General features: G+C 36.5%; 1 protein-coding gene across 5 annotated transcripts; it reads right to left on the bottom strand.

Moving 5' to 3' along the window:
* Positions 1-1951: 1951 nt before the first annotated feature.
* Positions 1952-13056, bottom strand: LOC109855164 (alpha-tocopherol transfer protein-like). 5 transcript variants are annotated; one of them, XM_020429057.1, is made up of 11 exons: positions 8968-9057; positions 8728-8883; positions 8352-8450; positions 6929-7237; positions 6458-6754; positions 4204-4350; positions 3946-4105; positions 3625-3805; positions 2573-2758; positions 2391-2496; positions 1952-2254 (listed from the first exon to the last, which is right to left on the bottom strand). In XM_020429057.1, exons 6-11 carry the CDS (start codon positions 4340-4342, stop codon positions 2094-2096), a joined length of 933 nt encoding a protein of 310 aa, XP_020284646.1. In that variant the 5' UTR covers positions 4343-4350; positions 6458-6754; positions 6929-7237; positions 8352-8450; positions 8728-8883; positions 8968-9057; the 3' UTR covers positions 1952-2093. The 5 variants fall into 5 exon arrangements, with proteins under 5 accessions (XP_020284646.1, XP_020284647.1, XP_020284645.1 ...); XM_020429058.1 differs by having other exon boundaries at positions 6929-7234; XM_020429056.1 differs by lacking the exons at positions 6458-6754; positions 6929-7237.
* Positions 13057-13760: the final 704 nt, after the last annotated feature.

Below are 13760 nucleotides of genomic sequence, written 5' to 3'. Positions count from 1 at the left end.
GCGTTGATGAATAAAATCTTGCGCACGTACAGCAACGCAAACGCTTAAACTTGGCATGTGCGCGAATTAATCATCGATGCATTATTTTGCAATTAATTTCAATAAATCGTCATAATAATTTTTCGTTTCCCCGCGAACTCGTTGGAACAACAGGACTAATATGAAAAAATAGCAAAGATGACTTTCACGAGTTACGATCCAAATTTGCACTTGTTTTGTGCTCAACAATACGTCAAGATAAAGAAGAGACAGATATGTGCGCACGAAGAGAAGATCCGTAATAGGCGCCAAGTGGTTAAACAAAAAGATAATAAACAACAGACAACAGAAATATTCTTGACTGCTCGTTGCGTTTCGAAAGAGAGAGAGAGAGAGAGAGAGAGAGAGCACACAGGCGTTAAATATGTGCGATTCTTGAAACGCGAGCGGAATGAAATAAGAGTGAACACAACATCCGAATGCGGACGGAGAGGTGGAAGAAGTTAAACGTAGTCATACAGCGGTCGTCGTCGCGCGAAATTCGCTCTCTCTCTCTCTTTAGCGGTACTTAATATATGTACACCGAGCGGCAAATACAATGATTCCACCGCTCTTCGCGGTCGGCATGAGGAATCAAAGTAGATTCAACAGAGGCATTATTCGATGTGCATCAGACGATGGGCATCATTAGCTTATTAAGTTAGTTAAGCGAGGACGAAAGAAGACAACGTTTGTATGCGCCGGTTCGCTTTCGAACCGGTCGAAGCTGCGATATTTTTCTTTTTGTTTTTTTTGTTTTTTTTTTTTTTTTTTTTGCGCTTCGTGGAAGAAGTAACAAAATTCGCTGTCGATCCGCATCTGAAAACTCGCACTTCTGCCCGTCGACCTATNAGATGTTTTTTTTTCTTTTTTTTTTTTCGCTTCCTCCTTTCCTCCTCCCCTCCGGCTTTTCCTCTCCGAGACGATATTTTTTTTTTTTTTTTTTTTTTTTTTTTTTTTTTTTTTGCGCTTCGTGGAAGAAGTAACAAAATTCGCTGTCGATCCGCATCTGAAAACTCGCACTTCTGCCCGTCGACCTATCGATAACATCAATACGCAGAAGCATAAACGCGTTTTACGATCTCTCCGTTACGTTGCATAAAATCGGCAAGCCGGAATAAATTGATTTGGCCGCCAGACTAACACAAGGCGATTAGACAGCCACTATTACATCGATAACCGCATCTGGGTCATGCAAACCGCATGGAGCGCAACTTTTTCAGATGTTTTATATTTGATATTGCGACAAATTATAGTTTTTACGAATAATTGCGCAATTCCGTTTCGTATTATGCATTATCTCTTCTCGTAAATCGCCGGTAAATCAAGGTCGTGTTAAAAATGAAACTTTCGTTTATTAATGTTTTACACATGCGACGTAACTTGATTCGCTGGATGAATTTTATATCAAATCGTATTTCTTGTAATTTTATTGTATTTTTATGTAGATTGGTGAGAAACTGCATCGCCACAACTAAACATGTGTCGTATTTTTGTGCTAATAACAAAATATGTAAACAGTTTCATTGCTCCATTTAAACAGAGTAGCTTTTAAATATATAAATATTTTATTTAAGTTTTATAACGTATTATTGGCCGATGCTCATTAGATAAAGATACAAAGATAACATTGCAACGCGTCGAAAGCGTAAAACTACTATGTGGCGCTATCTTGAGACTAATATCATAAAATAACGAACAAACAAAAACTCGTTCGATCACTGAATGACAAATTAATTGTTAGAAAACAAAGTTTATTAATTACCAAAGATTTATTGTCGTAATCACGAGAATCGTTACAAATTTATACGTTATTATTATTAATAATATTCAATAAAATTTAATAAAATTTATAAAAACAAAGCTCATAATATCTACAATAGTTATTGTTATTATATCTACAATAATTATTGTTATTATTATTATTATTATTATTATTATTATTTTGTAGTAAAAAATGTTGTATATAATAAAATAGACAATTGTCATAACATAAAGTGAAGTATGAGAGATAACATTATTGAAAATTAATAAATTCATTTTATTCGCTCAAGAATATGATCTCGAAGAAATTGTTAATCTATGTTCAGTTTTCGGAATGAACCCTGCAGTCCTTCCAAGTCTTTCAGAAAATAGGACTTCAATTCCGGCAAACGAGCCGTCTCGTTCGTGCGACTTAATTTCTCATCGTGCAAGAACCAATCTCTGTTCTTCTCGAGTTTCTCTTGCCACGCGTCTGCGTTTGGGAATACGATAAATTCGATTTATTTATAAAATTGAAATATCGTGAGAATTCTGCATTCTCATAATTTCATCTTACGAATAATTTATTTTATTTCTCTTAAAACGTAAACCAAAAACAGTGCATTTACCATTGAGTTCCTTAATAGTCCCCGCTTTGCCACCCCACTCGTTGGGCAGAATTTCTTTGTCCATGTACGCGTATAGTTCCTCGCCGCCGCCATTGTGAAAATTAAACTGCAAACATAAAACATATGTGTTCTCGTTTTTTTTTTTTCATTTTTTAAGCTCTATCGAGATTCTCGCCTCTTACCTTTTGAGGTAATTTTTGTTTTAAAATCGGCAAAAACAAGTTGATGAAAGTGATGATGTAAGACGGCGTGTGAAGAAAGTGAACCCTGTGCAATCGGAAGGGCATGCAATCTTGTATCGCCAGCAACGCTTGTCTCACAGTGGATAATGTCGGAGAGACTTTTGCTAAATGTGCTGGACTGACATTCTAAAACATCATATATAAAAACTTTCCTCGAAATTAATGTTAGAAGAACTATAAATAATCGCCGCGTTATCTCTTAAAGTGAAAATACACACATATACACACAGAAAAAAAGAAACAATAAAGAAGCATTTTCCTTGATAATCTTATTTCATCTTTTTTTGCGACTAGTTTTATAAAACTTTGTTAGCCTCGCGCAGTTTCGTGTACTTTTAAACTAACACAGCGGCGTAACTAGGTGAGAGTGCTCTCGATGTGCTCAGCGCTTAAGTGCAACTTTCCCTTCCATGTTTCATCTCCCCTGCGGTTCTATATCTTATCCTTCGTATATATCTTCTTTTCACAACGTATGAACGTATATAAGTTCGGGTCATCCTGGTATTATAAGATTATTAAAAAACTTGCAATCTCTCGCTCCTTGGGCGAGGCAATGGATGTCGTTCAATGTTATTTACCAATAACGTTAATACATTTAATTACGTGAGAGAAATAAATAAAGCTAGCGAGAGCTGCGAAATATTTTTTTTTTTTTTTGTAAATCAATACACTTTGTGTAATTCGAATTAAATTCAATCGTGAAAATCATGAAAATCTATATTCGCGATGCTCAGTTTGCATCTCGTAAAACAGAAAAACAATCTTTTTTCTTCTCTAAAAAAAATTGTCTTTCTAAGAATTAAATTTATTGTCAATTTTAAGTAACTTTGAATTTAATAAATTTAATTCTCGGAAAAAAATTTTGAAAAATACAAGCCAAGAAATTCCTTGTCGCGCACATATTCGTCGTCAATAACTGTGACGTGACATTGAGACGCGAATAAAACATGAAAAAAAGAAGTAATTGAGACAATTACGCTTGTGTGTTGTACCTTAAGATCTATAACCATAATATTGGACAAGCAGACTTCCTCCTTCAGACGAATGTCGAGTATCATTAGAATACGTCTGATTAGTGCCTGTAACGAGAATTTGTCGGAGTTGAAGTTATTTAGGCTGCCGATAGTGACGCGATATCCTTCCTCGGTTAACGTTGGCAAGGTGAAGTAATTCCTAACAGAGAAATATTTGCGTAGAAAACTCAGTAGTAAACACAACTTCTAATTTGTTGCAAAACATTATCATTGGAATTATTTAACGCTTCCTCGTGGGGATTTATTTGCGAAAGCAAACATAATATTTTTTTTATTTACACGACTTCGTAGGACTCCTTAATGTCCCGAGACATCGGATCGCGTACAGCGAAAAAATCCGGCAGAGATGTGCGAGCGGTGTAATATCGTTCCAGGATCAATTTGCATCTCTCGACGTTGTTCTTGCAGTTGTAGAGAAATCTTTCCAGTTTGTCATTGTCTGCAAATCATCGGAGAGATTATCCACGGCTTTATCGTCTTTGAAAGCCGATCGGACGTACTTATGACGATTTTTACGAAACAAAAAAAAAATCGAACCTATGTGATTCGGCAAGTGCGGCTGCTTGGAGAGCCATTGTCGCAGCACTCTGATATCATTCTTCCTTATTTCCGGATCAGACGGGAGCTCCGCGTTCATGCGTTTCTGTTGCGCTGGCGTTGGCGGTAACAACGTCATGATCTCTTCTGAAACAACAACACAACAATCAAAATTGGTATCGCTCGTCTGCGTATACGGAAATCGTAGAATTTGATGTACAAAAGAAAATTCCGAACAACTATTATCTAAAGTATTTGCTGTTTTTTTTAAAAACGTTGCATACATTTGTGTTTCTACATTAGCATTGCTGCTGAACAAAATTTGCAATGATTTGTAAAACACGAATAACAAAACAACAAACCTGCTACAGTTACCAATTTCTATAGAGTAGCAGATTTCTATAGTAGCTAACTACAGTCTTTATTCTAACAAATCAGCAGCATCGTTTCTTTCAATTGTGGATGTGATATTCATTAGACAGTGCGAAACTACATGTTTAACATTTTTTTTACTTTAACATCACACTTTTCAAGCGCAAGTGAAGATAACATTACATAATTAAATTAAATTTACATAATTCTTCGTAGTTTGGTTTTCCTATTAGCGGGCAAATATTTGGTTTCAAATTCCGATTACTAACTGATAAATGTCCGATAGAGACATGTAGTCAAGAGTCAACATAACACATGACAATAAATTTGTAATATATTAACAAAACTATGAAGATTTGTAGTTCTTATTAAAATATTTGTCATTGGTTTAGAAATATTGCAAGAAAAAATAACAGCATTTACTAAATTTATTTAAAAAAACATATCAATAAACAGAATTTCATAAATATAAAAAATTTATGTACATTCTTACAAAAATTTATTACTAATATGGCTAAAATAATAATTATTTTGAATAATAAAAACGCTATTCAAAAGAGATTTTAATATATTCGAGAGTATTAATATTACTTATTATAAGTAAGTATTACTTTGATCATACAGGCAGTACGTTTTTGCAAGAGCATAGATAATTTACGCAGAAATGTTAAAGATGTTTATCGTAGACGTTTGCAACTTGGAATAAATTAAAAAAGCGAATAAATTAAAAAAGACAAACAATCCTGTAACATCATATATCTTTAACTTATTTTAAGTTTTCCTGCTAGAGATGGATGTATTGTAGACTTATACGACTGACTGTATACGTACATATGAGTCTCAAAAATTTTGTGAAGAGAGAATGTAGCAATTAGTGCAATTAAGAAATAAGAATATATGTTATTGATTTTTTTACGATAATTTTTATGATTTGCGATAATTGCGTTTTCATGTATTTTTGTATATTAATTAATTTGCAAGTGTGACAGATATTTTCTCATACACGCGTTTTGCAGCGCGATTTACTGTGGCTGCTCGATAGATAGCCTTGATTCGCACTCGGCACTACACAAACGGTGTTTAACTTTTCGAAATATTTGTTTAACGTTGTTGCCGAACGAAGGTGAGTCCGGAAGTTAACACACACATAAACGAGAAAGAGAATTGTCAAGGTGGAAAAGATAAAAAAAGAGCGTGTGCGTGACGTAAACGACAATTTCGCGCACATGACCTCGTTTTTTGAATTATCTTCAAATTTCGAACACGCAGGTTTTGTTTGAAAGCCAATCGGCTCGTTGAATACCGAGTGATTGTTCTCCAAAAATGACATTCACACAAAAATATTTTCAGCGGCTCGAATTTGCATTGTTTTTGATAAGAGAAAAAAAATTAAGTTGAAATGTTCATCGTAATAATAAATTAACAGTTAACTCTTTATAGTGTGTAGTTTTCTATCAAAAAATTTGCGCGAGTTACATTATTGCACAAACACAAAGTAGATGTAAGAAGACTGAATTCTAATTAATATGAAAACTATATATAATTTTTACTTCTGGAAAAAAAGAATAACATTAATCATTATTGTGGTCACTTTGATTAGATAAATCGTTTCAAGATTATTGAACGAAAATTAAATATAAAATCGATTTTTTCTTTATAACCTGCTTCAAAATCTGCTCTACTATAGAAGAACAAAGAATTATAAACTGAATATGTCACGGACTAATCTTACACTTGTTTGTATTAAATAATTTAACAATTTATACATATTTCAAAAATAAACGTACAATTTTATGTTTTGCAAAATTGTTCATATTTTTTTTTTAAATTATTTGAAAAAAAAAAGATTTTAAGAAGCAATTAAAAGTTTTGCGACACTTACTTGTTTTTTGCACAAAAGTTGAAAGTCACCCAGTCGAGTTTGTGAGAAAAAAATCCAAGCGACACAACAAAGCCCAACAATTAAAGAAATATCTTCCGCGATTCTTCAGAACCTCTATCTATTTGAAGCAAAGAGGAGCGATTCCTCTCTTCTTTAAGTCTGGGCTACAACTAAGTTCCCCACCACACAAACATCATGTAGTAAGTATAGTATAAAGTATATTCAGGTGCGTGACAAGCGCCGAGCACGTGCGTGAACTTAAGTAGAGAGAATGCAAACTGTCCGTCTTGACGGTTTCTGTAACGAAATTTGACCGCCGTGACCCAATTGCAACAATGTAGTATCAATTTCGATCCCGCGCGAAAGTAGTGGAGATTCGCAGAAAATATCTTTGATGTGTGAATAATTATCGCTGTGTCTCTTCAAAAAATTCGCGCTTAAAACTTGTGTTTAATCTATCGTTAAAATTACCATTTAGAAATTGAAATCTCAGGAGATTGCAATTACATTGATTGCGTATATAAAATTCACAGATTTTTCTTTATTCGGTGTTTGCAGACATCACATGATTTTACATCTCGAGTTTCTTTTTCAATGCACTGTTTCCGCAATATTGATTTCGGCATTGAACGTCGCTGTTTCTTAGTTTGTTTTGTTTTATTATGAAATTGGCGTCCTCGAAGAACCTGTTCAGGCAATGATGTAGACGTCTCTTGGCAAATCCAGTTTGAGTCCAAGAAAGAATTATATGAAACATTTGTCTGATATTTAGCATAACTGCTAGAAAATAATATGAAGAAATAGGTTTTTATCAATAGTTCACGTATCGATTTTATCTTTAATTTTCAAGATAGTTATCGCGTAGAATCAATTACTTGCTAACTCTTCTAAACAACATGGTAAGCGAAAGACTTTGTAAACGCTCGTGAAATTTCTAAATGTTTGATTGAAATTGAGATAAATGCAATTATAAATGATTGACACTTTTTACATGTAGTATATGCGTGAACCCATTAAAAAAAGGCACATTTTAAACTCTAGCTGTCAAACTATGCTTGCGACAGTGATAAAAAAAAAAAAAAAATCTAGAATGCGGTAGATTACCAACATACGAATAAAAAAGCATAAAAATATAAAATATATAAAATATAAAAATGTAAAAAACTATTTAGACTTTGTTGTCGAAAGCCGCGAAAGATTGCAATAATTTGTGAAACATAGGCAGATAACAGAGACAATAATATCATTTTTTGCACAACGTACTTAGATTTTGACACACCAGTTTTTTGTGATTTTCTTGCCTCTGTCGTATTAGAAAAAAAAAAGATAGACTATGAACTAATGCAGCCAGTTCGGGAAAAAAAACAAACCTATAGACTGTGAACTAGTGCAGCCAGTGCAGAAAAATAAAACAAATTTTGTATTGAAATGGAGAAGTCATTAGGTTTGTTTTTTTTCTCTGAACTGACTGCACTAGTCTATCTTTTTTTTTCTAATATGGATAAAAACAGATAGACTGTGAACTAGTGCAGCCAGTTCAGGAAAAAAAACAAACCTATTTTAGTAGTTTCGTTTGACAGCTAAGCAAATTGACAGATTTGGTTAAACGCGCGCGAAAGTGCCAGATTGCCGTTTGAAGCAAAGCGTGGACAACCGCTACTATATAAAAGTTTGCCGCATTGGCAAAAGAGAAAAAATTATTGCGAATAAACGAAGTTGTTGAGCATGATAAAACTACGTTTTTATTTCTACTGACATAATGATAAAATAGAGTCTGAAATATTCGTACGATATGTAAATCGAGAGAATATTTTTGAAAATACTTTTTTATAGCGTAAAATTAAACTTTAAAATGAGACTGTTGCGCGATAACTACCTTAATTAAAATACTTACTGATCCGCTGCCACATTATGCCAAAAGAATTTCGCGCAGATACACTCCGGCTTTACACGACGACACACTTTACATACGAACTTATACGACGGACAGGCACTGTTAAAGAACAAAACTCAAGATCTCAAAAAGATAATTTATAACAAATGTAAAAATAAAAATGGAAAAATGTAAATGTAAAAATAAGTTTGAAAAAACAAATTGTCGACTACTGTTTGCAAGAATGTAAAATCATACGTAGAATTAATTCGCTCTCAGATTTGGAGCAGATTTTTCTGACATTCTTGATTCAAATACATGCTCTCACAACAAAATAAAAATTCTCTCACCAAGGATTCAAATTCACATTCTCACAATAAAATAAAAATCCTCTCACCAAGGTGAACGTGAACACAAACAGGAAGTTTTACACGGTGAACTTTGAGTTTGATTTTTTCGAAAGACGCGTTCAACACATTTGCACTTCGTCCACCGCCACTCGCAAGGATTACGTAGCGTAGTACACCATCTGCAACCGTATTTGTTCTTCGCTCTGCAAATTTACGAGCAAGCGTGAGATTCACGGCAAAAGAGTGCGAGAGAGAAAATGCCGATTAAAAAAATAAACAAAACTCACACTTCGAAAGCCAAAGCGCACCAGAGACACGCGAGACAAGCACAGCTGCACAATGCGACGATCTCCAGCATTTCTGAGATTAGCTCATTATGATAAACGATTGTGCGCGGAACGATTCCGCGCGTCGAACTGACGAAAGATTTGGGTTCCAAGGTTCCATTTTCTTTTCGATTGCAATCGACAGTCAGTCGCGATCGATCCTCTTACACTTCACGTCTCACCGTCATGTATGTCGTAACATCACATTTGTCGCTGTCAAGAATTGTGATCGCGCTTCGAAAGTTTCGTCTCTCTGATTTCGAATTCAAAAAGATCGAGACATCGGACATTTAAGATGAAGTCGTAGAACACAGCGCGCGGAACTTCCCACTTCCTGCGCGATGCGAAATCACCGCCGACTTGCGAAATGGTGGACTGTATCACTATATGCAACAGCGCTTGCATAACGTGCATCTGGTGCACTCTTTTTTCGATATGGTACGAGAGCTCGTTACGAGTCGCGCAGATTGCAAATAAAATCGGCCGAGATCTGAGGATCTGCTGTTTCGGCGTAATCTCGTGTGTTTGAGAGTTTTTCGTATTGTGTGCTTCCTTTCTCTCTAATTTAGTTTCCCGGGATTCTCGAGAGACCTTAGAAAAATTGACTCGGACGAGTGTTGTGTACGTAGGAAACCGGTTTCGAAACATCGACGAGCAGAACTACATGATTCTTCGAGATGTGTGAAAGAGGTTTCGGTTTGTCCGCGACGAAAGTTCAAGGACGTCTCGCACTTCGAGCGCGAAAATCGACAAGAACATCGCAAGTGTCGTAAGGGAAAAATGTGCGATCGAGTATCGGAAACCTGCCGCGATGCGCATAGGTGCTCGCGAAGGAAAAACAGGACGACTTCGCCAATATGCGACAGACTGATCAAACATTCGGACAGTTGCGATAATTCGAATTGCTCTTCGAGCAGAAAGAACGACGCGATCTCGAAGGCGAACGAAAGCGAGCGTCGTATTTGTACAAGATCCGGTGGCAATGGCGTCTGTTTTCAAGGATCGGAGATAAATAAACGGAATGCGTTAATGGAATAAAAACATTGAACGACAGTAGAGTTTCTCGTTTTCATAAAATCGAACAAATGACCGCGAGGTAGAAGATCGCATCAAACACGGTTACATCTTGTATGATACACGAAATTAAATTCCTTCGACAATTGAAATTGTTAAACAAGACATCATGCATATTTCTATTGTCACCGTATTTGCAAATCATATATTAAAAAATTGATAAAAAGCCAAAATTTTTAAATATTTAACGAGAATTTTCAACTGCAGCTTCGTTAGTTTCGAAATTCCGCTCAGTGCTGCGATCGTATTTCTTGGTCACTGCATCTTTATGAATGACGATATCCTTGAGAGGTGCACGCGATGAATTGACATCGGAATCGTCGACGATTTGCACAACTTTTTGAACTGTCGAGAACTCCATCACGACTGTTGATTTCGCGTCGTTTATCGTCTGAGAAGCCTCGGACATTTTTGATTTTTCGTTGAGTTCTCTTGAGTCGAATTCATTTCTAAGATTTAACAAACACAATGAAAAGCATACACAAAGTGTGTAACTTACAAGAAACTTACAAGAAGAGAGAAAGAAAAAAATACTAATAAAACAATAAAATTTACGAAAATGACGCTTCTTGTCCGTCGTTTTTCTTCTTTCGATATTCCGCTAATAAATATTGCAATCTCTTCCTTGATTTTTTCCTCGGACATTGTTTGTTTCTGTGTTCGCGACTGCCGTTTGTACTGGACTTACTGACGTTCACGTGGCCGTCGGATTTTCTTAGCTCTTTGGGGATTTGTAAAGTGACGCTCTTCGATTTCTTTAAAACGGACTTCCGTTGAACATCATTGTTTCTAGTGCAACAACGATGGCTCTGATATTGCCACCTAACACAACGTTCGGAATTACATAAGAAAGAGAGAAAACGACTCTGAATTTCTCGAATGAATGATTACCATAACACACAGGTCGTGACTGTGGAGCTGAACATGAAAAAGCAATTAAGCGCTGTCAAAACTATTATTGGTTCCAGCATGATATTGTTAACAATTTTCTTCGCCAACAATTCCGAAAACAATTATTATTCAAAGCGCACAAGTATTGTCGCTTACATAATTTTATAGAAAAATCGAATTACATAATCGTATGCACATAACCGTCACTTTTACGTAAATCACTTTTTTGTCGACGCACTTGACAGCCATTTATACTAATTCGATTTATGCAAGTTCAATATTTTCATTTGCATTAAAAGCGTGACAAAGTTCACACATTTGCAATATTACATGATAAAAAAAATTGAACTATATTAAAAATAATACTTTTCGTTATGTTTTACTTGCTAAAATTTTTTTATAGAAATTTGTTTTATAGAAATTGAGTTTTTTTATTTGCACACAACACACACACACACACTCTTTTTTTTAAACCCACACAAGGTTACATATTATTTTGTTTTTTCAAAGTATTATTGTCAAAAACTGGGATGGTAATCTTTGAATCTAGCGACACGCGTGAGATGTTTTTTCTTCAAATTCGGCAAAAACGTGTCGCCTGCGGACGTCAGCAGGTGACGGAGCAGAAATCGGAAAGGGAAGACATTCAGGAAGTGCGTACAGATTACCATAGCTGTCGACAGGGGAAGCGGCCAATCAGTAACCCTGCTATACGTCGCAGACCTTCTCTCCGCGGGAGTTCTTCGTGGGTCCTTTTGTGGACACCGGGGCGCACAATGGCGCCGTAACCGCAATATATAAAAACGCTGGTCTCGAGATCCCCGATCCGCGCATCTGTGTGACGTAATATAATGATGATATTACGGCTTTCTCCCCTTACTCTTCGTTTACCGCGAATCAAGCAGTCCCGGCAGTGACATTTTCGATGTTACAATGTGAAGAATCGGCGGACCACCCTGAACGACGATCGCGCAAGTTCACCACCCGCGGCGAACGCTTTTGCTGATTTATTTACTTTCCTGTTATTGATGACAATTAGACTGTTAACGGAGAGCAAGAGAAAGAAATGTCGGAATAATAAAATTAATATGATTTATATGAAGATATAAAAAATTATTAGCGCTTGAGGAAGAAAATATTGCCACTAATAATATTATAATATCATAGTAATGTTTATTTAATTATTATAGAGTAATATTTATTTTTGTAATATTATAGTGATATTTTTTCTCTAGAAGAAAGAACCTAATTATTTTGTTCTGTAATATATAATCCTCATTACATCTTTTTATTGCCAAGAAAATTTATTGACGAAGAAAGAGAGAGAGAGAGAGAGAGAGAGAGAGAGAGAGAGAGAGAGAAATCTTCTCAAGATATTGCACACACAAGCTTTTTCACAAGTTTTATATTCCGTCTATATAGACCGTGCGAAAATATCTATTTTATCTCGCTTCTCAAGTACTTCGTGAATTATTGCTTCTCTTTCATCCCGAAAATGTCCGATTTCTCGCGTAAAAGATCTTCTTAACGCGCACAGCAAGTCGTTCCACGTATATAATATCGCGGCCACTTGTCGCTCCATTCATCGACGCAACCGCAGACTTCTTTCCCGGATCGGGAAAAAACGAGTAGCTTTTCATTCGCGACTCGTCACGCTGTTTCCTCGTGTGCGTCAAGAATCATCTCTCTCTCTCTTTTTTCGTGGCGTCCTAATTTATTGGCCAGCGCCATTGTCGCCGCTCTTAAAACGTGACCACACAGAACGCGAACGACACCTTTATGAACTCCCATGCCATTCACGATTACGAAACCGCCCACGCATTTTCTTACCCCGACGCGTCGCCGTATTGTCCGCATCCCGCTGTCACTTTCCTGGCCGATAATCGCGACATCCATCCTCCTTTTGTGCGTTTTCACTTTATTATACACGTCGGATGGACATCTCGACACGAACGTGTCGCGGATGCCGCTCGCGGGACATTCGTGATTCGCCGACTGTGACGACCCGGAGAAAATCTGTGACAATGTCGAGGAAATATGAGAGCAGTTTAATATCCTTCAAATATCCCCTCTCCCACCCTTCGAACTGCGTAAAGCACGACGCGGCGGCGAACCGAGGAATTATTCATATTATTATTATTTACCTAATAATATCTAAAGTTCACGAGACAAAATCTTTTTTTTTCTTTCTCGAGAGAAGAAAAATCTATGAAAAGTATTTATATTCATTATATATGAAAATATATTTTTAACACACGCGTCTTTTTTCTTGGGAGTCCAATCAGAGAAGAGCAGAGAGATCGCGATTGTGAGTATTTCAACATGCGAAAAGTCACGGTAGCCTCGTTGCCTATTCTTTGACTTGGCCGTTTTACCGTGAAAACCCGTTGCCGACAAAGGCACCGAGGAGTTGGTGGCAATTATGATAATTGTGTAGGATTTGACAATGCCATCGTCTCCACGTGTGCTGCGTCATCGATCGTCGTGAAAGCCGGATGAGAGGGAAAGGAGTCAAGGAAAGAGGGAAACAGTCCCGAACGGAGAGAAGAGACTCTCTCTGTCTCTCTCTCTCTCTCTTTCTCTCTTCGATCTGGCCGGCCGTAACGAAGCAATTTTGCATGGCTGGTCGATCGAAACGATGAATGAACTCGCGGGACGCGCACTCGCGAGTTTCGCGCTTCCATGTAGTTGTCGCGGCGGTAACACGTACTTGTGTAAGAATTCCATCTGCGTGTCATTGACAAATGACATCAACAAATGACACAAAATTCTAGTCTTTCCTACTGAAA

The sequence above is a fragment of the Pseudomyrmex gracilis genome, unplaced genomic scaffold (genome assembly GCF_002006095.1).
Source record: "Pseudomyrmex gracilis isolate BER0280 unplaced genomic scaffold, ASM200609v1 scaffold_82, whole genome shotgun sequence".
Classification (NCBI taxonomy): Eukaryota; Metazoa; Arthropoda; class Insecta; order Hymenoptera; family Formicidae; genus Pseudomyrmex; species Pseudomyrmex gracilis.
The sequence above is the reverse complement of the archived record's forward strand: the minus strand, read 5'-3'. Positions and strand labels throughout refer to the sequence as shown.

Excerpts from the sequence above, each read along its gene's own strand:
- LOC109855164 (XM_020429056.1), bottom strand. Across the intron at positions 2,759-3,624 it reads TTATGGTTATAGATCTTAAG|AATGTCAGTCCAGCACATTT; the intron begins GTACAACACACA and ends ATGATGTTTTAG. Across the intron at positions 2,255-2,390 it reads GACTATTAAGGAACTCAATG|ACGCGTGGCAAGAGAAACTC; the intron begins GTAAATGCACTG and ends TCCCAAACGCAG.